Consider the following 26,114-nt stretch of genomic DNA (forward strand, 5'->3'; position numbering starts at 1 on the left):
GTCATAGCTCAAGAGGCCAGAAATTCAAAGTTACAGTATCACCAAAGTTGGTTCCTTTTGGAGTCTCTGAGAAACCACCCCATGTCTCTCTCAGCTTCTGGTGGTTGCCACTAATCTTAGGTGTTCTTAGCTTGTAGACCGCCCCCTGCAGTCTTTGTTTGCATCTTTTCTGTGTTCCCATGTCTTCTCCTTTTCTGTCTTAGAAGGGCATTTTCTTTGGCTTTAGAGCCTACCTATAGGGTTGTGTTGTGTGGGTGGTCAATTAAGCGAAATAAGCCAGCTACCCTCAAGGTTATCACTGAGTCAGAATGAAAGTCAAAGCTAATGAATTTATGTTCATTTAAACTGTGGCAAACTCCTCTGTAAAGTAGTGAATGCACCCAGCAGGGACAGGCTGCACCCAGAGGACCGCATGTGTAGTGAACTCTTTCTCCTGCTCTTTCCAGACACATTGCTTGCCAAGATTTAACCCACTATTGAACCCTGACTTTATTCTGATGCTAGGTAATTTAATGTAAAGGGCTTTGGAGCCGCAGGGAAATAGATTTTGATAACATGCTCTGTGACTTACCAGCTACACTTAACCATCATTATGGCCTCAGGTAAAGCACTTACTTTCTCTGAGCCTCAATTTGACTTGTAAAAACCAGGCACTATATCACACCAACTTGTAGAGTTGTAGTAAGTAAACTAAGTACCTGGCAGACATTTCAATGTGCGACACTATTAGTACCATTACTGTGACGTAATGATAGTAATTCTATCTCCCCCACTTATTAGGTTTGAGGGTATGAAAGCCAGGGGTCCGTGAAGAAGAACCTGCATATCTCATCATGTCTCTCCCCATCACCACTTCCACTCCCAGTACACAATAAACACAGTAATATAGTTTAACTAAATGTACTAACTGCATTCTAAATACAAGCACTGCTTCAGTGAACAGATCCCTGACAGCCTTTCCGGATGTTGGACCCAACCAGGACCCAACTAGCCCATGGCAAAGCTCCTCCCTTTCATGACATAGCAAGTGAGCACTGGGCAGAGCAAAGGCAGCACAAAGCAGTATTAGTCCTTTGGTGTTATGTCAACATTTCAAGAGGCTTAAACAATATTTGGAAGCTTAAAAACTCATCTCCCATGAGTACATTTTTATTGCTTCATTTACTTTGTTACCAAGGTACTACATGTTCATTATGGAAATTTTTTTAAATATAGCCAAGCAAAAAGAATAAAATCATTCTTAATCTCAGATAGACATAGTACAGGTTTTTATCTCTTGTAATACATTGTGATATATTCCTAGTTACTCGTCTTCAACCTCACTTGTAACATTTTCTAATAATCCATTCTATAAACCTGCCAATATTTCTTTAACTAATTCTGCATTACAGGAATATTAACTTATTTGCAATATTCTGTTGCTGAAAATAAAGCTGTAATGATATGTTTATTCCTTATTAATTTTATAAATCCATACTAATTTGATATGCGCTATAACCCTACCCCTTTTCCAAACCTTAATTTATGAGGAAGTGATTTTCTTATCCAGTTTGCTCTCAGCTTTGACTATATTGCCTTAAGCAAGCTCTCTTGAGCTGCCTGTATCCAGTAGCTGATAAGTACTCAGTGTTCTTGGATCTGACTTGCACACTTGTTCAGGGCATGGGGCTAGTAGCAGCCAATGTCATGGGCTTCAAGCTCTATGATACAACTCACTCAGTTAAATGTCCAAGGACTGTTTCCCTAACTCCAAACAGCTGTTCTTTAAATGCTGACTGTTAGTTTCAAAAGAACTGGGCAAAAGAGCATGGGTGAATCAGCACAATTCTATCACCACTATCAGAAAGTCATTGTATCAACAGCTTCATCTTCCCCATGGGAAACAGCTCGGAAAGGCAGCCATGTTGATCACATCAAATTGTTGAGGTTATAAAAAAAAAGACAGAAATATTGAGGAAACTATTGGCTGACCGTATACATATCTTGATTTATAAATTAGTCTGTGAGTTTCCCCCACCCCATCCCATTCCTGTGTGAGCAATTCAGCAGCATGTTTCAAATTGCTGGTGGTGGTGGTATTTAACTGGCAATTTTCTCTTGTAGCTGACACAGCGCTTGGCACAGATGATGTATATGATGAAAAAGGATGCCAGTGTGATGTATCAGTAGAAGACCTCACCCCACCACTTAAAACTGTCATTCGAGCTATCAGGTTAGTGAAAACCTTTGACAAAATGATTCAGAGATCTACCTCTGCTTATTTGAATTACTGCTGCTAAGTTCTTTTTCTTGCAGGTAAATCTCCTGGAATAATTACTTTCCCTTTTCCTATTCATCCACATGTCTATTACATTTTGAAATATCTTTTTCTTAATACAAAACTCTACTGTATTCAACACAAAGAACGTTATAAAATGTGGGTGGCTTGCCATGTGAATTTGTTGCTTTAAGGACATTTAGTGTGTAGCTGCAATTGGAATTTTTTAATTATCTTTATGCCTTGATACTCCAGTCCACAGTCTATATTTTGTATTAAAGAAAAGGCCCTCTCATTTATTTCAAAACAGGTTGAGTTCTGAAAATGGGAAAACTAAAGCACTCTGCAGTGGGTTGCTCCTAACTGCTGAAATGTAACTGCTGATATTAATATGCTTCTACTGATGGCAGAAATCTAAGAGAGCGCCCAAAGCAACTTAGATTTATATTTCCAGGATCCACTCACCCCCTCCCCTGAAATTTAGCATCTTGACTAAAGAAACTACTGCATACACAGTCTGCCCAGCTTAATCCCTTTGGGAGAATTCTTGTCTGTCAGGAATGCTGAATGACTGTATTGCAAAGAAATACCTCTCATCTTTTTGGCTATTTCTGCCCTTTCCCAAAAAAAGCACAGGAAAACTTAAAATACCCAAACCAGTTTTGTGATTGGGTACTTGGTCTAATCTAAGCTATCAGTATGATTGATTGTTTACTTCTGTTTTCAGTTGGTCATTTAACATCATGATTCCAGGGCTGAGAATCGCTGGGAAAGCATATATGGGGGAGTTAGACAGATTTTGGTAAATAAGTGTGGGGGCAAGGAAAATCATAGCATAACTGGGGAGTGTCTCACCCAGGCCCCAGATGATGAGGGTGCTTCCTCAGCCCACCATTTCACCTGTTGAGAACCCAAAAGTCCTGGTCCAGACCGAATATCCAGGGGCACCTGGAAAAATTGGTGCCCTGTTCCCCAAAATAAACCCAGTCCCTTGAGTTCCTCTAACCTAAGGTTAGACTGAGGAACTCAAGATGCTGGTTAAAGGAAAAAAATATTGAAAAGTGACAGAGGAAGAAATAGAGCTCCAGAGAGAGCTCCTTAAATAAAAGAGGCTCCCCAAGGGGCTCAGGGAAAGTGTCTACATAGATTTTAGGGCTGGGGTTTGAGAACAAAGGAATTCAACTTTATTGGCTTAGAGGGCAAGGAAAGTGGTCTTGGTCAAAGTGCATTTGTCTGTTGGAGTGTGGTCCATTACTTGTTGCTAATTATGAGCGTCGATCAACTGCAGCTTACTTGTCCTCCAAGGCTCATGACCATCTCATGGGTGGACATCTCATAGAGACTGTGCCCACAGCTCTAGTTTGAACTGTTCTGGTCTCAAGGTCTTTAGAGAGAGCTCATGAATCCACGGACTAGAGGAAAAAAAATTTAAATTATGTGCCAAGGAAATGTATGGTAGCAGGTGTCTGGGCCTGGAGTCAGATTTATTTAACCTCTTATTTACCAGCTCAATAAAAACAATGGGACAGCAAAGTTCTGTCTAGTCCTGTTTTTGTCCTGGTACCCTTCCTGTCTCAATAGTATGATGAAAGTGTGTATCCCAGAAGATACTTAAACATTATCTGTAACAGAAACCCCCCCAAAAGGAAAATAAAACCCACTTCCCAATGGAATCCTCAAGCAGCAGTCCCCACAGGTAGGGGGACCATACCTTCTTATATGCCCTGGACCATCCTAGATTATACCTCTTATCTCCCTGTAGTTGTTAATAACACTCCTTGTCTTTCTGAGGGCATCCCAGTTTGGAAGATTTTATAATCAGCCCATTGCTGGTAAACCCAAAAGACCTGAGAAATATTTTAGCCTAGGAAACTTAAGCCTATATTGGAAAATAATGCCTGAAGCCTTCAGTTAAGTGGGGTAGGAAGGATCTAGAACTGGACTGTCCTGTATGGTGACTACTGGTCACATGAGGGTTTTAAATTTGAAAACTAATTAAAGTTAAATCTAAATAAAATTAGGATTTTTTTCATTCATTCATCACACTATTCACATTTAAAGTGTTCAGTAGATACAGTGGCTATTGTATTGGACAAAAAAGATACAGAACATTTCCATCATTGTAGAATGTTCTGTCAGGACTCTATTGGAAAAATCTGATTTTTGCTAGTCTAGGAGTTACCTTGAAATTCTTTGCATTCATTAATTTTGTCTATCAGAGACACTAAAGTGAATATGGTACCATTCATCCACATATTAGTCTGACTTGCAGCAAGCGCTGTAAAATCTTATCTAATGGGAACAGATTAAGTTTCATAAAGTCATACTTAACCCAATTTGTGTCATTTCCCAAGACTTTTGAAGCTTTCTGCTTTTGCTTCACTCCCTATAAAAAGAATTGTAAGCTGAAAAAAAAATATATGAAATAGGTTTATTCTGCGAGCTAAGCACTTTAGCAGCAGCTTAAGATTTACTTTCCTATAACTTCCTCTTCAAACTTGACTGATTCTTGTAAAGTCCTTTGCAGAATTCCTACTTTTCAGTTCCTTCTTGGGTCTTATTTTCAATAGAACCTTATTATGTATGTCTCTCCTTTTTTATGGACCTCTGAAGTTTTCTGCTTGCTCCTTTGTGATACTTTAGAGGGATGTTTTACTCCCCCCATGGCCAATTTCTACTTAGTGGGGTTTTTTTAATCACTTCTAAGTTTCATTTTCAATGATTGAATTCCAGAAATGCATAGAACTACGTTCAGTAGTAACTTAGTTGGAAATTCTTTAACTTGGGATAGTACTTAATTTCTAAAAACACATGATTAAAAGATCAGTCAATAAAATTAGTTCTAGAAAGGAGTTTGCAGATATATATCACTAAATCTTACAGGGAGCATGATGCAGAAGTTTCCTTTTCCTAAGTTTAATAAAATCAATAAGCTAAACATCAGTTGACTGGAATGATTTTTGCCAGAACATGCCCACATCATACAGCTCACCTGAAAGGGTGCTTTATAGTAACATTACTGATTGTAGGTGTGAGCCATCTATTGCTCATGTCAAAAATAGCAAGTTTGTTTTGGCATTTTCCCTGTTATTTTTTTATTGTTTGATGATTTAATATGAATATTTAAACATGTCTTTTGTCTTTCAGTAGCTCATAATAATAAGAATAGTTCTTCTTAAGAGTCAAATCAAAAGTAAAATCTGTAACAGAAAATATGTATCCACTTCAATGATGACAGTATGGAAAGTAGTACTGTTACATTCACAAGGAGCAAGCTAGGAAATCTTATTTTTGGCTATTAACACTTTCTAATCATCTGTCATTTTTAGTTTCTAGTTATTTGTGAGATGAAAGATTCTCAGGCAATGAGATAGTTAAGGACAATCTCTGTACTATTCTGGACCCAAATGTACTATAAGCCATTTTTTAAATGAATAACATCAATTTCTATGGTGATGAACAATGGCTATTCTTAGGCATTTCCAAAAGTTGTTTTAAAAGACAAAAGAAAACTTATTTTGTATAGTTCTTTTAGACATGCCTCAGATTATTCTCTAAATATTTAGTGGGAGTGCATAAAATTACTGGAAATGTGTTTTAAAACTCATCTCTGACAATAAAGACTACTTTTTTAAATATTTATTTATTTTTACAAGAACTGGGGTATAGTCGGAGGTGCGGGAGGGTGAGAGAATCCACCAGAGACAGAGCGGGGAGCAGAACAGGCAGAGGGACCAAAGACACTGCCGAGGGGAGCAGCAGGCCAGGAGAGGCAGGAGAGGTCTGCCACGCTATGTGGGTTTCTCCCTGGCCGATGGGGAATCAAACCCGCACTGCAGAGGTTACGGACAGCTTCACAGCATGGCACTCAACCCACCACTGGGGAGGCCTAAGACTACTTATTTTTAACAAGTTTATATCTTGTTAATGATTTAATTCAAATAATGTGAGACTTCTTTTTATCCACTCAGAAATTAATTTCTAAATAGGAAGATAAGACTGGCAAGGTAGTAAAGAGGTCAGCAAATAAAATGATAAATTTTTGAATATTCTACACACGCCATTTTTTCTATATTGTGATGTATTCATTTGCTAGGGCTGCCATAACAAAATAACACATACTGGGTGGCTTAAGCAAACAACTGTGAAATGTATTTTTTCACAGTTCTAGAGCCTCGATGTCCAAGATCAAGGAGTCAGTAGGGTTGGTTTCTTCTGAGGCCTCTGTCCCTAGCATGCAGGTGACCACCTGTAGTGGTGTCCTCAGCGGCCTCCCCTTGTGCCGCCCACACATCGTGTGGCCAAATTTCCTCTTCTTGAAATGACACTAGTCAGACTGTACAGACACCCTCACATAACACCTCATTTTACCTTAATTACCTCTTTAAAGGCTCCATTTAAAGGCAGATATAGTTACACACTGAAATACTGAGGATTAGGGTCTTAACATATGACACTAGGGGGTATACAATTCAGCCATATCACATGGTAAGATACCATTTTTCTTATCGCTGTTCAAAAAGTACTTCAACATAATTTTTTGGGTTAAAAATAAGTCCAACAAAATGGGTAGATCGTAAGGTGATTATGCCAGGTGAAATAAGTCATAGAGCAAAAGAAAATAACCAGATGGTTTTACACATTTGTGAAATATAAATAACCAAAGGAAAAAAACTGCCAAAACACAACAAAAATGACTGTGATAAATATAGTGGTCACCAGAAAAGAGAGGGATGAGACTTGGGGGTAACGTGATGGTGCATTGACGCTGAGGTCTGGTGGAAGCCAAGGGAAGCATGTACACATGCTGAGGTGGGAAGTCATATCCCCAAATAACACAGTTCTATAAGTCAATAAAATTTGATTTTAAAAATTTTTAATTAAAATCAGCCCATAAATTACCTGGATTTGTTACTTCACAATAGCAAACATCTGGATTACTTGAGAATATCTGAAGAGGTAGACTGTTAACTTCCAAGCTTGCCCTTGGCATGTAAACACTATGTAAATATGAATCTTGGGCAAAATTTCACACAATAATTAACAAACGCTCGTTTATTTGAAATAAATGTGAAAGTCATATTCAGTACAATTTTATACTTAGAGTCACAGAGTAATAATTTTTAAAAACACAGAAGACTTCTAGATAAATTATTTCATAACACATTACTGCACAGTGTAAATCACTTATGTATTGTAACATCACTTCACTTCTATGTATGGGAATAAATTAATAAAAAAATCAAAATACAAAAGAAATATTTATTTTTCTGTACTGAACTGACTAAATTCTCATATACATTCACCAAGGCAGCATCCAAGTGCCATATAAAGGATTGGACAACCTGGGAAAGCTCTATTATATATTAAAATGTTACAGTGGAAAGCTTCCCTCTTCTTACCAGTATTTTTTTCATAGAATCTCTACATCCAGAATCAAAGCCACTCTTAATGAGATCTTCAACAGCAATTGTTCTCTAGTCAGCTCGTTGCTATAAACATGTTTTCTGTCACTCATCGAGAAATGGATCAGAACACCATACCTGTTTTCTGGTTTTTTTTGGTTTTTTTGTTTTTTGTGAAGAGACCCAAAACAACCTGAGGAGATCACTCATTACTTTGAAGAGAAATGACCTTGAGAAGCTGTTGACTGAATCATGTTCTTCACTTCTCTAAAAATCTCTATGTAATAAGCCCAGACCTGCTACGCTTCACTTATATGAAACCTTTTATTTTTTTTTAAGATTTATTTATTTATTTATACAAGCACTGGGTACAGTCAGAAGCGTGGGAGGGTGAGAGAATTCACCAGAGCCAGAGTGGGGAGCAGAACAGGCAGAAGAACCGAAGTACACTGCTGAGGGGGGCAGCGGGCGGCAGGAGAGGTCTGTGCGCCATGTGGGACCCTCCTCCGGTGGCCGGGGAGCAGCCAGAGATCGAACTGGTGCTGCAGAGGCTGCGGGCAGCTTTGCAACCCAGCGCTCAACCGCTGCGCCACCGGGAGGCCCTATATGAAACCTTTTATTTCCCAGGCCAAATCAGCCTTCTAAAGGATTGAATGAATAAATAAAGTCTGGGATGAAAACTCAAAGAACTCTTCACTTGAAGCTGCAGCCCAACTTTCCTGGCACCGTTTAGCTAACTCTGGCCCTGTCCCCACCCTCCCTAGAGCTGCTCAAGAGAGATGACCCCAGAAACAAGTCTCTGCAACCTTGAACAACATCCTCCCTCTGCCTTGTTTCCTTATTAATAAAGGGAGGGTGGTAATAGTATTGACCTTGTAGGATTGGAGTGGGATTAAATAACATTCTCAGAGCACATCAAACAATGCCGAGCACGTAGGGAGTGAGCACTACGCAGATGTCAGCTATTGTAACCTTCCACTTGTCAGAGTTCCTTAGTGCCTTCCCAGCCTGTGGCCTCCACTTCCCCTCCTCTGCTCTGGCCAGACCTTCTCCCAAGCTCCACCTGCTCCCATGGTACCTCACAAGACAGGAGCACTCCTTTCTCTCATCTGAGGGGTGCTCAGTTCCAACCAGTCTTGCCAGCCTGCACCTCCTTCCTCAGGAAACACTGTCAGTAATTTCCTCACCACCTGTCAGAGGAATTACTCAAAGTTTTGCCACCTGGGATGGGAAAACAATGTTTTCACCCAACCATGAAGCAATGTTCCAATTAGACCTCTCCCCCTTTTACTCTAGGTGAGTTTGCTGCCCTTCCAGGAAACCTCCCAAGAAATAAGACAGCTGTGAGGGGTGGAAATTACCTCTCCTCTCTCTCCCTACCCATACAGAGGCGTGACAACAGACTCTTTAAAGTTCCTCCCAGAGGGCCTTACACTCAGAAAATCCATACTGAGCTTCTGTTCTGCACTAGGCATGGGGACAAACATTAACAAGAAAGATGAGTCCCTAATTAGAGTCATGAGGTGTTCCCCGAAAAGTCAATTAATGTACAGAGCAACATATCACTATAATAAAAGAAATCCAGGACACTTGGGCAGATAAAATGTCAGCACTTATGTGGGAGGTGGCATCCAGGAAGGCTTTCTGGAAGAAGGGATATGCAAGCAGAGGTGTGGTAGACATGATATGTATGATACATAGGTTATTGGTGGTGTGTGTGTGTAGGTGGTAGGAACCAGAGGTAAGAGTATTAGAAAGTGTATGTGATAGAAAGGGATAAGGGGAGGAGAGGTGAGGCTGAGGATAGGAGCAGGAACCATAATAACAAGCACGAATGTATGGAGGCATTGGCTGTGTTAAAGAAGTGAATGTATCAGAATGGTGCTTTCTTCAAAACTCGGAGAGATGATTCTGATTGCAGAGTAATGAATGGATTAATTAGGAAGGGAGGACTCATGTCACAATATCTGGATCTGCTGGGAACCTGAGCCAGGAGTTATGATAAAGGACTGTGAAGAAGGATTTCAGAGCTCTTCAGGCAAAAAATGATAAGATTTGGAAATTTACTGGTTGGAGACAATGGAGTGAAAGAGCAGAAAGAATTAAGGAAGATATATCTGGGCACCTGCTCAGACAGAAGCTGGCTTAGATAGACACCGGGCATGGTGCCTCGCACTGAATTTGAGGGGTCACAGCAGGGCCCAGCAGGATCCCTAGATCTGAAGCCCAGGAGAAAAACCTGGAGTGGGGACAAAATAGTAGTCATTAGTACAGAAATCAATGGTTTATACAAGTCTCACCCCAGGGAGAGTGTGGAAGTAATAAGAAAAAACAGTCAACACAGAATCAAGCAGGAGGCAATGGCTGACTGTGTTAAATTCTGCTCAGAGGTCAAGAAGACAAAGGGTAAGGAGAGCCTTTGAAAATGGCAACATGGAAGTCATCAGTGACTTTGGAGGAAAATGCAATAGAGCAAAAGGATTTGAAGACAAATTGTCAACAGCACACTGTTGAATAAGAGATCCGACACTTCTACTCTAATAGGAGTATAGACAGGTGTCAAAAACATCTTTATAACTAGCAAAGATTCATCAACTTTTCTAAAATTGCTCAGATCTGATCAGCAAAGAGAAAAACCACAGATGATATGTCAGCGTTTCTGAGGTGGGTATGCAAATCAGGCCTCTCTGTAACCCTGGGTTGGATCAAAAGTTTATCCAATGGCTTGCCTCATGTTCTTCCTTTTCTGAAAGACATGTGTGGAAATGTTCTTGACCATCCCCTAAAATGCATCCTCAACTCTGAATCCTTCTGAAATCTCACTTCAGACAAGAACACTCCACAAATAGAGAAGAAGAGGCACATATTTGCCGTTGTGGGTTTTTGTTAAATTTACAAGCTGTTTAATCATCACCAGTTCTTAATTTTGCTGATGGCATCTCTGCTATTTTAGCAGAGGTGATGAGTCTTTGTTTGCAAGTCACTAGTAAGACATCCTTGACAGCCAAGTCAATGACATGTTACAGTAAAGGACTCTGCTAGAAGAACATTTTATGGATCACTTAGCACATATTTTTAAAATCAGCTAATATATTCCCTGAAATGTTCTTTTTGTTTGTTTCTGTTTTAAAGATAATTGCTTGTGCCCACAATATCTCTGAGGCTGCATTAAATGATGTTTTCACTAAAATTCACTTACTTTGCAGCATCTAATTTTTAACCTTTTATTTGGTTGTAATTCAAACTGAATGTCTTATTCAATACCATGACTAAAACTATCTAAGAGCAATTAACATGCATGAGCACTTTGTTTATTTACTTATTTGTTTCACACTTTAAAAGTTTATATAAGATTTTATACTTCTAGGAAAACAAAATTCCAAAATTTTAGTTACCTTATCAGCACCACAAATCGAGGAGGAAAGTTAACCATTTGCTGACACTTAGCAGTTAGGGCGGCTGAGAGACTGTATATAAGTGAAACTAATTTACAAGTCTTTATCAAGAGTTAAAAGCAAGAAAATGAAACTGGGGTTCCTTAGCCAAACACCAGTAGCCAAACTGAGATAAGAATAGGGTACAGGAGTCTGGGATATATAATTCTGTGGCTAGTTCTAAAGGGTTTTCAAGGTCTAAATACTGTATACACAAATGAAAATATGTATTATTGAGTCATGGTTATGTATTAACAGGAAAATACATAAATTTTCCAAACAAGTAATACATGTTCCTTCCGTAGTGGCCCAAGTTATCAAGTTCCATAGTGCCAGTCATCTGCTGAGTTTGTTGCATGATCAACACCACCCCTTGACCAATCTCTGAAAGACAGTGATGCCTTGGGAGAGACTCAGTGATCAAAAGATTCTGCGCTACCACAAAAATGAGCCCTAGATCCCATGCTTTTAAGGCAGATAGATGCTGTGCTTCTCACAGAGTCAGAAATCAGGGGTTTCCAAATTGGGAAAGGGGGGGGATATGGAATGCAAGTCAGTAAACTGATCCACCTAAGCAACGTAAATTAAAAAGACAGCTAAGAGAAGAGAAACACACACCCACACCAAAAACAAGATGTGGGGAAAGGGACTGTTTCTGAAGAAATTTGGTAACATATCCCTAGGAATGGGGGTGGGGGGCAAAGTAGGTAGAGGCCTGTCATTCCTCTAGAAATCATTTCCTTTCATCTCTACCAACCTGGATTAAGCCCTTTTCTTTGCTCCCACATCAGCCTGTTTCCCACCACCTTCCCTTCACAAAACAGAATATATTACCTTCTTGCCTGTCTGCCCTACTAAACTGGAAGTGCTTAAACGACAGGGTTCATTTCTTCATCATCAATCCCTGGCATTTAGACAGAGCCTGGAACATAGTAGGTAATTCATAAATCTCTGATGCATGAATAAATGAATGAATGTACCACACTGGTGCTCGCTTCAAAGGTTGTCCTTTGAAAAAGTAATGGCACTTCTTAACTACGTCTTACCTGAAACCTCAGGCTTTGCTCAGGGAAGGTGGAGCAGGGAGCATCTGAGTTCTGATTAGAGACCTGACACAAGGCGCACTGACTCTGCCTTATGTGTCTGACTTGTGACTTAAAAGACTGATTAGCAAAACCCACCATCACCTCTTTGCATGGAGGCTGGGATTCTGGAGATCATTCTGCCCCCACCTTCCTATCCTGCCTTCATTTCAGTGTTCTTAATTTTGGCCACACCTCAGAACCACCTGAAGAGTTTTATAGAGTCTCTGATCAGTTAAAACAACATTTCTGGAGGTAGGACCCAGACACCGGTATTTTTTAAACTCCCAAGCTAACTACAATGAGCAGCCAAGCTTGAGAAGTACTGCTGTCTTGACAGTCAATCAAGCTGCTTCAGTTCACAGTTGGCTGAGCCCTCTCCGCCCCGCACAAGGCTTGGCTGCTGGCCGGGGCGTCCATCTGTTTGGTGGTGGCAGCAGTCACTGCTGCTTCTGTTTTCTAATCGTTCTTATCTCTGCATATTCATATGCAATGTTTTTACCCTGACTTGGAGGACTGGAATAAAACTTCTGCAAGATTTTATAACTCATGGCAGCACAACAAATGCACCTCCATTTCCATATAAGTGCACATGTGTTTGTGTGTAAATATAGATATATTCTACCCAGCATTTAACTTAGAGTTAGTTATTTCTGCGTGCTCAGAAAATTGTATGAGCAACTTCCTGCAGTTTTAAGCTGTTACTAAGTTTTTGGTGAATCTTTTCCCCCCTCTAGTGGTCTGACTGGGGCATGTCAGCTCTGTGCATAGGTTTCTTCCTCTTAGGCTCCTAGCCTCTTAGGGACACACCAGAGGAAACTGGTCCTAAAGCGTTTTTGTTCTTTGCTGCTATTTAGCTCCAATGATGCCATTTAACCTCATGAACAGAAAAGAGTGTAACTTCCTCCTCAGTCTTTGTTAGTCCTCCAAAGGGCCTTCCAACAATACCAGTAAGAACAAGTTAGTCACTTTGCAAAGTTTTATTGAGCACCTACTATGTGCCAGGCACATGTGAATGAAAAGAGCAGTATCATATCAACATGTCTTTTCTGTTGTTATTTTGTTTAATATTAACAACAGAACATTGTTATTAGGAGATCAACCAGACTGGTTCTAATTCCATTTTTGACTTAATAGCTGTTTAACCTCAGGGAAGTTACTTAATCAGTTTCCTTACCTGCAAAAATGGAGATGACAATAGCATCTTCTCACAAGGTTCTACTATAAACTCCTGCCTGGTGTTATATCAGTGGTTTTGCCTTTCTCCTTCCTTCTTCATTGATATCCTATTGTTTGTGATTTCGTTGCTTTGTGGGGTTCTAATTTTACTCATAATTGAAGAGAAGAGAATGTTATATTTTTGATTTTCAGAAGAAGCTCTATTTTAAATGACTCTTTTCTAGATCAGGCAGAATCCTGACTACTAATGAATGAGCATTTATTTTTACTTTAGAAACTTTTTTGTATTCGTGGAAGAGAGTCAAATTCTTATGTTCTCCCTGCAATGTGCCTGAAGAACACCTTGGAACAACTAAAGAGTGACTAAGCCCCATTCATTTCTTCAGCAAGTATTTTTGAATCTAATACTTGCCAGGGATTGTGCAAGATGTTGGGGTGAACAACACAGCCCCTGACATCAGTAAATTGTACTGGGTGAGATACAGTGTCACAGATTTTGCTACAGGAAAATGTATTTGAGTTGAGTAAGGCCATTTACCTCTGTGGGGATAGACTTCCTAGAGAACTCAATTCTTGAACTGAAGCTGGAATGGATAGCATTCTAGGTAGAGTCCAAAGACTGAATCCTGAGAAGTGAGCATTTTGGTAACAAGAAAATCCAGGAAGGCTGGAGTGTGGGCTGCACGCAGAAGAACGAATAGAGATGAGCATCTGGAGCGAGAAGGTGGGCGTTCCCCCTTCCCTCTGAGTTACCCACCCTGTATTCTTAGCAGAGCTTTTAAACAACAAACCAGGGATCTGAAGGAAAAGGCATGGTTTGGGAATATTTGGCTCTGTGGGAACGAAACGTCATCATTTGGAAAGCCCCGCAACAAGCTTCTCCCATCGTGCTGCTGCTGTGTCTCCCTCCTTCATAAGTCGGCCTGTGGCAGATGTGGCTGCCTGGCTAAAAGGCAGAAAAGATGAAATACCACCAGGGCTTGTCAAGGGAAGCATCTAAAAACTGAATATGGCAGTTTCAGGCATGGATTCAGTGAAGCGAGGATACCTCCACACCAAAAGGCAGCTGTAGCAACATCCATCTCATCTTAACGATTTCAAACAGTTAGTCACACAATAAATGCTACGGCTTTTTAAAAAAAAAAATTTTAATTAGAAAAGTAAACAAACTGTTCATGCTCACTGAACTCTGTACCAAATGTTGGATTAAAAGAGAAAACCTAACCCTGCCCTGAAGGTTGCCTCCTACGACCTGTGGAGGCTGATAGATAAGCTCCTAATTACAACATGGTCTGTAGGTAATAAAATAGAGGTAACAGACAAGTGGTTGACTGCTTTAGAGGAATCACAGAAATTTCCAATGAAGAAATTACTGAAGAGTTGAATCTTAAAGATATTGTAGATTTCAGGAAGCGGAGAGAATGCATGCAAATAATTGAGGTACATAATTGATTGAATGGTGTTTTGTAGACCTACACATATTTTATTGCTGCTGGAATCTCAACTTCCAAGGAGGAAGTGGCAGAGGATGAGGTGAGAGAGGCAGAGGCCAGTCCATGAATGTGCTAAGGAATGTGATGTTTACCCCATAGGCCATGGGAAACTAATGAAGGATTTTGGGAGGGAGTTAATATGCTCTTACTTGCAGTCTGAAAGGTTTGTTCTTTGTAATATTATAGTAGAAGGGAAAGCTTTGAGAGCTACCAGTACATGTTTGAGCTGCCCTTAAGCAAAAGCAAAATAACTATTGTCATTCTTTTTATGTATTATTGATTTCCAAATTACTTACGCTTTTAAAAATTGTCTTCACATTTGTAAAGCATATTACCTGACTCATGATTTTCATATCTCATATCAGACCCTTTTGCTGTTTTCTTTTTCAATGCACAGCAAAGCCAATTAAGAAAATCTGTTTGATCTCCACCTTAGAAAACAATCCTTAATTGATAAGATGGTTTGATACACTCAGCAATGCATTGGTAAATGCTTAACAACCAGCTCTCCTCAAGGCAAAAGCCCTGATTTGTTGTGTTTACCAATTTCTGTGGTATAAATACTCTACTATACCTGATTTCAAGCTACTGATGTAACATCACTGTAAAAGGCTGGGGAGAGATGTACCGTAAAACATTGTTAAATAGTTTTTTCCACTGTACAGATGAGTATAACTCAAAAACAGAGAGTGACACGTGTAACATAATTAGGAAGTCATGAGTTTTAGGTATGTATAACTTTTGTTTTTAATATAATTATTTCATTGTAAGTTTATATAATTTGATTTTTAATAATGGCTGAGTCACACGGCTGGCAACATTCATTCTTGGGAGTTAGTACAAGCTTGCTCCTGCCCATCACTGTGTGAACTCCTCCAGATAACCTAAATGATACTTATTAATCCAATTTTCACTGTTTATTTAATTCTGATGCATGAAAGCAGTAAAAAATGTATGAATAAAGCTCTGAAGGAAAGAGATACCACCTGAAGAATAATATGATGTGTAGATATAAATGGTAAATCTGTTATAGGACAGGGAGAGGGGCAGCCCAAACCCCGCAAACCTGCCTATTCTAAATGGGTTCTGCCATCCGCCGCATCAACACAAAACATAGGAGACTTTAATGGGAAGGAACTTTAATAAAACTAGGAAACAATACAGGTAAGGCAAAGAGTCTAGTTTCTAAATGAAGCACCCAAAGTTACCCGTCCCCTCGTGGGTAAAAGTCCATCCATATGGGATTGGCCCAGAACAAGGTCCGAAAGCCTGCCACAAGTCTAAAGCATCTTCCAGTGGGGACCCACAGAAAAGGGTCAGAAACAACCAGACAAGCCCGGAAGGAAAAGAGCAAAATCAACATCAAGATAAAAGCTGCCATGGTCACCTCCCCATGGGTCTCACCCACATCTGTGTCCCCCAGTCCACAACCAAAAGACAAGCGCAGTTTCTTCACGTGTCTCTAGGCTCCATCCTGCTTCTTCCTTCCTCAGTCTCTTCTGCAGCTTCTCCTCTTCCTGCTCAGTTCCACCCTCCCTTGGGTGGGGCAGGGAACCTCCCCCTTTCCTGGGGACCACCCTGTTACAAACCTATTAAGAATTTTATATCTAGGGCCTCCCTGGTGGCACAAGGGTTTAAGCACCACACTATGAAGCAATCCGCAGCCTCTGCAGTGCGAGTTCTATCCCCGGCTGGCCAGACAGAAACCCACATGGCAAAGCAGACCTCTCCTGCCTTACCCGCTGCTCCCCTCAGCAGTGTATTTCAATCAATCCACCTGTTCTGTTCCCTACTCTGTCTCTGGTGAATCCTTTCACCCCCTGCATCTCTGGCCTGTACCCCAGCTCTTGTATGCATAAATAAATCTTTAAAAAAAATAATTTTGTATCTACCCTACTTTGCATATCTGTCATCATCTGATCACACTGAAACAACATAAAGATGAGTTCCCTGTTTAATATTGATCAAAATTATAAAACATGTGTTTTCTTTTAATTTGCTCACTCACAGAGAGTAAATTATACGTCTGTATAAATTATGACTGCGTAAGGGTTAGTACATAATATTATCTATTGAATGACATCGTATCATTCCTTCTGTTAAGCTATTTGTTAAAAGAGTAAAGCAGTGTGCACTTTGAAATAAGTTACCATAGAGACCTCACTCAACTCCCTAACAAGAAACAAGGCCAAGTGCCTATTATGGCAAAAGAGGTCATTCAGTTTGGGAGTATGTGGGTCTACCTATGGGAAAGCATCCCACCTGCCAAGATGCCTGAGCTACATACAGCCAGTGGGAACACTCTGACTTATGCCAAAGCCTGCCCCTCCACATGGAGGGGGGCTTCTACCAGTGCAGAAGCGTTGGCTGTCAAACTTCTCAGCATCTCCAGAAACGATGCCGCAGGCAATCAGGTGGTGATGCTGGGGTGAGAACCAAGCAGAACTAGCGCTGACTTTGCTCATATTGGTTATTTGTTTGGGGGGAAGTCACTTAAGTTTTGGAACTGCAATCTCCCTAGTATAAAAGGGAGATAAGAATATCTTATCAAATGCTATTGAAGATAAGTCACTACAAACAAGTGTTAATGGCACTGAAAACACAAACAACCAAAACCACTTAGGAAAAGTAAAGATGATTTCCTGTTCTCCTGCCATTCCAGGCACCATTAACTACTTTGAAGGTAAGCAAAGAAGAGTTGTGGGCTATTTGCTTTGCTCTTTTGGTTTAAGCTTAATATTACCAAGATTCAAGGATCTTCTCTTTTTTTTCTTCCTCTAACTCAACAAATGTTTCTCTCTATTGTGATTCAGGAACAGTGCTGAGATTTGAGCACATAAATTATATACAATTATAATACTAGTAACTACTATGAGTTGAAATAGAGTAGTAATTGCTAAGGTTTATTAAGCACTGATTGTTGAATTAAAGAGGCCCATTCCATTCCACCTTCATGTAGCTGACAATCTAGTGTGGGGATACAGATATTTAAAAAATAACAACTCACAGTCAAAAATTTCACAGGATACCTATTTCACTATTTTCCTTGGTTTTCCACATTGGAGACTGAGATCCAATCGAAATGTTGGTCGACAGATCTGGGACCAAAAGTAAATACTAAGAAGTTAAATTAAAACACAAATTTCCTTTGCTTACTGTCACTTAATAAATTTACTTCTTCTTTATAAACAAAAAATAAATGTACTCTGAATAAAGAAGAGATTTGGTACAGAAAATGTGGTATAGAGAGAGAGAGAAAGAATTTATGAATTCAGAAATAGTTAGGATATAATTACTTTGAATTCAATCTCATTACAGGATAGAGTTTGGGACTTTTTAACCATTAAAGCAATTTGAATTCCTTGCCAGGGACTATCACTTAGGTTAGGTCATAAGTATTTACTTTTTAAACTCTGTATTTGCTCCTAATAGTCCTGCTTTCCACTAAGGGAAAATAAATTCTGGTTTCTAGGGTTTAGTTGACAGTTTCACAGTCCAAGATCCATAAATGTTGATAATGCCAGTCTATGAACTATATTAAACAATTGAAAAGACACTGGTTTAACATTTATACCCACAGTATGGCTGCTCAGACTCATTAAAATCTTGGGCGTCTTTGCTGTCATCAGGGGTGATACCAAATTATTGCAGTAACTAGTCATCTTAGGCAGTTTAGCTATTTATGGCAGCATGGAATTCATTGAAAAAAATACTATTTTAAAGCACAGGATACAAGACCTCCCTGGTGGCTCAAGGGGTTAAGGCTCAGCACTATGAAGCATGAGTTCGATCCCTAGCCAGGGAGCTAACCCACTGGGCACAGCAGACCTCTCCTGTCTTGCCTGATGCTCCCCTCAGCAGTATTTTTCAGTCAATCTGCCTGTTCTACTTTCTCCCTACTCTGTCTCTGATGAATCCTCTCAGACACACCTCACCCCTGCACCTCTTGCCTATACCCCAGTTCTTATATGCGTAAATAAACAAAATAAATCTTTTTAAAAAAATAAAGCACAAGGTACATACTGAGGGAGACATTGTAACAAGTGGTTGTGGTTCTGGAAAATCTTACACATCTAAGCTTAGTTAATGAGTATGTTATGTTTGAAACAGAAGGAACTTAGCTGGTATCTGAGCAGTATTCCAAGGAAATGATTTATGAAACAAAATTTTCATAAATTTCTTTATAAATGTACATTTCTCTAGTGAGAATAAGAGCAGTTTACAAACACATCTGCATTTCCAAAAAATGCATATTGTTACATTAAGAACCATGTTAACAACTTGTGTTAAGGGATGCACTCACTAGGTGTTGTATCTTGGACTTCTGGGGGACACATGGAAAAGGCAGGATTGCATCTTCTTGACTTTGATTTCAGTTCAGGATTTCAGCAGACATTAAAAAGGTGCAACACTTGGTAGTTAGTCCCTTTTCTGGTGTGCTGTCCTACCCTCAAGATGTCCCTCACCCAAGATAGTCTTTAATCATCTACTCGCTTCCTAGGCTTTCATGTTGCATTTCTAGAAAGTCTAAAATAACTTGGCACATGACTTGTTTTCCCCAGGACTTCGTACGTTTACCAGTAAACTATTTTGCTAACTTCTTTTAGTGAAGCTATGGAACTTAATATTAAATATGTTGCTGTTACAGAATTATGAAATTTCATGTTGCAAAACGGAAATTTAAAGAAACATTACGCCCATATGATGTAAAAGATGTCATTGAACAATATTCTGCTGGTCATCTGGACATGTTGTGTAGAATTAAAAGTCTTCAAACCCGGTAAGCAATGAAAGTGTTATTTGCTGTAAAGGAATAGGCACAGAAACTATCTGGGAAGGACTTTTCTGTAGTAGAGAAAACGCTTGAATTCCATATTTCTTACTAATTTATAATAAACAACTATTTTGTCTATAACACTGTTTTTATTTCAGACTATAAATCAGACATTAAAAGTTTCTATCAGTTTCCTCAGTTTTCTTATCTATTAAATGAGGATAATGCTAGTGCTTGCCTCATAGAATTGTGGTGAAGACTGAATGAGTTAACTGAATGCTCAGTAAGTGCTAATGCTTGTGCTGATGTCATGTGAATGATGGCTGCTGCTGTTTGTTTGGTTTTTATTATCTAAATCCTTCCATCCTTCACAAATAAGCTAGTCTTTCTCCTTCATAAACTTCACCCAACTATCCACCCCCAAAGACAAACCTTTCCTTCAGAGCTTCTACAGCCTCTAGAGTCTACTATAGACCATAAAAGCACTCATAATCTTGGTATGCTGTGCCAGAGTCAAGACCAACAAAATGAATGGTTATTCTTGTATTGTTTCTGGTTGCAAGTTTATTCTCCTTGTTCTTGACTAAGAAAGAGCCGTTCCTTCATGCTCGATACATACTACCTTTCTAGGGGGCATCTTACTGCTTCATTAAAAGAAAGGAAATCAATTTGTTAGTGCAACCATATTCTTGATTGTGTTACCTTGAAGTTAAATATTTAGTCAATTCAGTTTCTTAAAAGTCTTGCGTCAGTCAAAAATCACTGGCATTTGTGATTGAATAGTTCTTAAAAATATAAGAACTGAATCTTAAACATTTGTTTGTATGTTCACAGCACATTTAGTCCAATGTGAGGCATATACATAGTAAAATGCTTGTTCATCAATTATAGAAAGTACAATTTGTTCATAATTATTGAAAGTACAATTTGTTCATGCTATGTGTGCCAGGAACTGTGGACATCCAGAAATTCATACCCCAGTCCTTGGGGGGTTTAATAGTCCTTGAAGTTTAATTGATTAGATGTCATGGCAGAAAGTAGGTTCTACCTGTATTTCTGTGCAGACAAAGTTATCTGGAAAGTTGAATCAATATTCTTGATAATTTTGTTCTAAAACACACCCCCCCCCAAAAAAAAAGAAAATTCTCATTTAAGCTGTTCAACTCTCCTTGGAAATTGTTTTTAACTCATTGTGGTCATGGTATAATCTCTGCCTAGGTGGCTAATCCTTAAATAGAACTATCTACAGCTCCCAAGATTTTAAGAAAGTTGAATTGCTTCAGAATTTGCAGAAGTAATCTTAAGTTTCTACTTCATATTGCGTATATTCTCCAATTGGAATTCCAAAGGACAGAAACTATAGATTTTTTTTTATTTTTATCATATACTTTATTTTTTTTTAAAATAATAAATTTTATTTTTATATTCCCCATACAATTGCAGCCCCCCCCCATTCTGACCCCAATCCCTCCCCTCCCGCCCCTCACCCCCCAAAAAGTGTCTCTGGTTCATAGTTTTTTGTTGATTTTGATTTTCACTTTCTTACAGTTATTCATTTTCCTGGTCCCTTATTTAAGTTTTCTAGATTCCTGCTATGAGTGAGACCATCCAGTATTTTTCTTTTTCTGTTTGGCTTATTTCACTGAGCATGATCCCTTCCAGCGCCATCCATGTTGCTGCAAATTGCATGTGTTTATCTTTTTTGAATGCTGAGTAATATTCCATGGTATATATGTACCACATCTTCTTGATCCAGTCATCTATTTTTGGGCATTTGGGCTGTTTCCAAAGCTTAGCTATTGTAAATAGTGCTGCTATAAACATAGGGGTGCAGGTGTTCTTTGGAATGGATGAGAAACTATAGATTTTTTTTAACTGCCTATCTCCCCCCTATCAAATGTACAGCAAATGTTCATTGAATAATCTGTTCTATTAACATAAAATGAACATAATTATGATTTTGTGATATTTCAAGTAGCTGAATTCAGGAAATGCTTAGTGGGAGATGAAATAGACCAATTACTTTGTAGTTTAGATCAAGTTTGCCTCCAGAAGATTATCCACAGTGATTTAATCATGGATCTTGGTGAGCAAATCAATCACATGTACAATTCTCATGTTAAGAAAATAAGCACATCAACTGGAACAAGTAGATTTTTATTTTTGCTTATATAAATTAAAGATACTTGTATTTAATCTTCTTTTCAAAACACTTCATTCTGTCTTAGGGCAATCTCCCTGATCAGACTCATAATCAGATCTCCTTTTTCTCTGATAGTGTTGATCAAATTCTTGGAAAAGGGCAAATCACATCAGATAAGAAGAGTAGAGAGAAAATAACAGCAGAACATGAGACCACCGATGACCTCAGTATGCTCGGCCGAGTGGTCAAGGTTGAAAAACAGGTACAACTCAATTGTACTCATTTGATTTTTAACTTTTCAACCAAACCTGATCTGAGGCAGTTGGATGCATGTGAGTGAATAATACATAGAAAAGGTAATAAAATCAAGAAAGAGTGAATTAAGGTGAACTTTCTGTATAGACAGTATTCTCTTAAACACTTGGATTTGCATATAAGAAATGGAAAATTTTATCTCATTAATACTTGATTTTCAACAGTAAAATAACAAAGGTCTATGTTTCATTTTGTGTTTTGGTTGTTTTCATTGTCTCTCTTTTAGGTTATTCTTTAAAAAGAAAAAACCTCACTAGTATACCGAATGTTTGTGAACCCTGAGATTTTGTCTTCTCATACAAAGACAGTTTTCCAGAAATCAAATTGTTCCTCCAGGTTATTCATAAATATTCCGAGTATTAATTCAGGAGCATTTTGTACCTTTATTTTTAAGTTCAGAATCCCTGAACTTAATAGAGTGCATTAGAGCCCTTAAATATCTTCACAAAATAGGGTTAGGAAAGGCAGTCCAATTGCACTGAGGAGTCTTCGAGTTGCATTTGTGTAGTGCTTATATAGTCTTTGAGGACGTTAGTTATCCATTTTAAAGAATGCAGGGAATGGTTGCTGATGGAGATTATGTAGAGATCAAAGCATCCATCCCCTCCTGAGTCCTCCCCTTCCCCTACCACAGCTAGATGTTGTGTTCTAAGAAGATACTAAGGGTCAGGACTGCATTATACTTTATATTCAACATTAACCTGTATTGACACACCCTGACTTTGTTTTTTAATCCAAGTGAAGCCATTCTTAATAACAGTTACACTCACATGTAACTCTTTTCTCCATTTTTAGGTACAGTCCATTGAATCAAAGCTGGACTGCCTGCTAGACATATATCAACAAGTTCTCCGGAAAGGCTCAGCCTCAGCCCTCACTTTGGCCTCATTCCAGATCCCCCCTTTTGAATGTGAACAGACATCTGACTATCAAAGCCCTGTGGACAGCAAAGACCTGTCCAATTCCGCACAAAACAGTGGCTGCTTATCCAGATCAGCGAGTGCCAACATCTCTCGAGGCCTGCAGTTCATTCTGACACCAAATGAGTTCAGTGCTCAGACTTTCTACACACTTAGCCCTACTATGCACAGTCAAGCACCGCAGGCGGCCATGAGTCAAGGTGATGGCTCTGCCATGGCATCCAGCAACAACATTGCAAACCAAATAAATGTGGCACCCAAGCCAGCAGCCCCAACAACTTTACAGATCCCGCCTCCTCTCCCAGCCATCAAGCATCTGCCCAGGCCAGAGACACTACACCCAAACCCCACAGGCTTACAGGAAAGCATTTCTGATGTCACCACCTGCCTTGTTGCCTCCAAGGAAAAGGTTCAGGTTGCACAGTCAAATCTGACAAAGGACCGCTCTCTGAGGAAGAGCTTTGACATGGGAGGAGAAACTCTGTTGTCTGTCCGCCCCGCGGTGCCCAAGGACTTGGGCAAATCTTTGTCTGTTCAAAACCTGATCAGGTCAACAGAAGAACTGAATATACAGCTTTCAGGGAGTGAGTCAAGTGGCTCCAGAGGCAGCCAAGATTTTTATCCCAAATGGAGGGAATCCAAATTGTTTATAACTGATGAAGAAGTGGGTCCTGAAGAGACAGAGACAGACACTTTCGACACCTTGCCACAGCCGGCCAGGGAATCTGCTTTTGCATCAGACTCACTAAGGACTGGAAGGTCACGATCATCTCAGAGCATTTGTAAGGCAGGAGAAAGTACAGATGCCCTCAGCTTGCCTCATGTCAAACTGAAATAAGTTCTTCATTTCCTTTCTAGGCATAGCAGTTCCTTTAGCCATACATATCATTGCATGAACTATTTTGAAAGTCCTTCTAAAAAGTTGAAATTGCAAGAGTCAGGAAGAACATGAAAGGCAGTTTATAAGCTCGTTATCTTTTAATTGCATGAAAATGCATGTTTAGGGATGGCTGAAATTCCAAGGTACATCAACATTAACCCAGTCGTTATTAACGTATCTTGAATTAAAAATCCTGAGGAACCAAACACTGTTAATGCTATGGGGTGTGTGAAAATGTCCAGATTGGGTCACTTCAAAGATTTGACTCTGTATTTTTAAATTATGAGAGTAAACACCTTCAAATTTCAGGCATTTCTGCTTTGTGATTAAATACAAAATACATTTCTCAAATTCGGCTATGATGTATATTTAAACACAATGACTATCATCAACAACTGCTAACAAGGTGTTGAGTAAAGCAGAATTTGGGAATAATAGAAATGGCTGCTTATTTCAAGATATATTTGCCAACGCATTCTTATTCAGCCATTTTATTATTAATGTAATTTGAATGTCAATTTGTGTGCTTTGGTGATTTGCCGCTGTAACAAGCAATTTTGCACATCATTTTCATGTTGTTCTTTATGATGAGAATGTTCTTCAATTAGAAAATGTGCAAATAATAAAATTCAGGGCCAGTGGGGCGAAGAAACTATTTGACACATTCAACTTCATGGAAACATATTCCCTGATGGCTGCGTCAGCTTTCTAAGCAGTTGACTTCCACCCAAGCAGTGGGGAGACCAGTGTGGCTGGGAGGATCTCTCTGCGGTGGTGCCTTTCCAGACTTGTCAGTACTGCCCTCAAAGGGGGAAGCGTGAGCACCCATTCCCGCTAAGCTCCTAGACAGGCAGGACCCCAGCGAGTGACAGGTCTGAATGAGACCGAGATGGAAAAGGCTCGAAAAGAATCCAGATACAACACCAGAAAGTAAGTGAAGTTAAAGAAAATCTCCCCACCTCCCTCCAAAGGGCAATGAGAGGGAGAGAAATAAACCAAAATCAGAGAACTCGATTTTTTGAAAAATCATTATTGCTAAGGAATTCAACTACCTAGACATCCATTCTTATGTATAAACAGAATTTTGCAAGGTATTTATTTTTAAAATGCCCTGAATGGTTTTTGCTATTATGTAGTACATTCTGCATATGAAAGGCTAAAACTAAACCTCCTTTACTTTTTATACTGTAGTGAACATATTTTATTCTCCCCAAGAATTTGAAAGTATTGAAATCTGAAAGTATTGGTTTGTTTCCTGGTATAAACATTTGTAGTTAGAAACCAGGGTCTACTAATCAGAGGAAATACAGCATGGCGGCAAAAACTCCAAGGGGAGCCAGAAAGCAAGCAGCACTGACCACTTGTTAGAAACCAGTCTAGCTGTCTCAGAACTTCAGAACTTCAGCCAAGGCAATGGCTTTAAAAGGCAATAAGAAAAGAGATAGCACTTCAAATCTATTAAACTCTAGCACAGGAGAACTTCAGGAATATTTCCTTCCTTGACAGAGAGTGCTGCTTACAGAAAAACTTCTCCAGCAACCAGAAAGAATGAGCAGGGATTTCAACCGGCTAGCCAACGAAAGAGACCCTGAAATCTGCCAGTCTCACCCAATACTCCCCACTGGCCAGCTTTCTCCATCCCTGCTGCTACCTCCACTTTTCTTCTCTATTAGCTGTTTATCCATTTCCTGCTATTTTGTTTCTGAACTTCACCATATGTTAATCAGTCTCTGTCCCCACATAAACAATTTCTACAGTCTACCTAAAATTTGCTTCTCAGTGTTTTGAAATCCTTGCCCCTTTTGATAAACACAGAGATTCTAAAAGCTTCCTTTTCTCGTCTTGTTTATATTCTAGCATGCCCCCCTGGAGTGTGTCATTCAGAAAATCTTCTTGGCTGCTGGAGATACCCAGAAGATTGAGTCTAAATTTTATACACCAGTTTAAAAAAACTTTAACAAGCTTCTAAAATAATTATTTTCATTTTCAAAACAAAACAGTAAATTGTAAACGGTGGGTTTTCATCCACCGTGTCTCCACTTGATCTGAAGTGACCCCAAGGAGATCATACACACATACGCACACCTCCACTGACCTAAAGCCAGACACTTGCCACGTGCTTGGCAGGCTCTCTCCAAATACAAATTAAGGAAGAGGAAGCAGGCAGCAACTCAGCACCAATTCTTGGACATACTCTGTCCTGGGTCAAACCCCACTGGCAGCAGGAATTCT

General features: G+C 39.4%; 1 protein-coding gene across 1 annotated transcript in view; it reads left to right on the plus strand.

Moving 5' to 3' along the window:
* KCNQ5 (potassium voltage-gated channel subfamily Q member 5) overlaps positions 1–24,476 on the plus strand; it is a 504,482-nt gene extending 480,006 nt beyond the window's left edge. The window contains 4 exon segments of the mRNA XM_054698932.1: positions 2,104–2,212; positions 19,499–19,630; positions 21,903–22,029; positions 22,878–24,476. Coding sequence (XP_054554907.1) covers positions 2,104–2,212; positions 19,499–19,630; positions 21,903–22,029; positions 22,878–23,840 — 1,331 coding nt within the window. The 3' untranslated portion in view covers positions 23,841–24,476.
* Positions 24,477–26,114: the final 1,638 nt, after the last annotated feature.

Source organism: Talpa occidentalis, unplaced genomic scaffold, assembly GCF_014898055.3.
Source record: "Talpa occidentalis isolate TD23 unplaced genomic scaffold, MPIMG_talOcc4v2.1 talOcc4.2, whole genome shotgun sequence".
In the NCBI taxonomy this organism is placed as follows: Eukaryota; Metazoa; Chordata; class Mammalia; order Eulipotyphla; family Talpidae; genus Talpa; species Talpa occidentalis.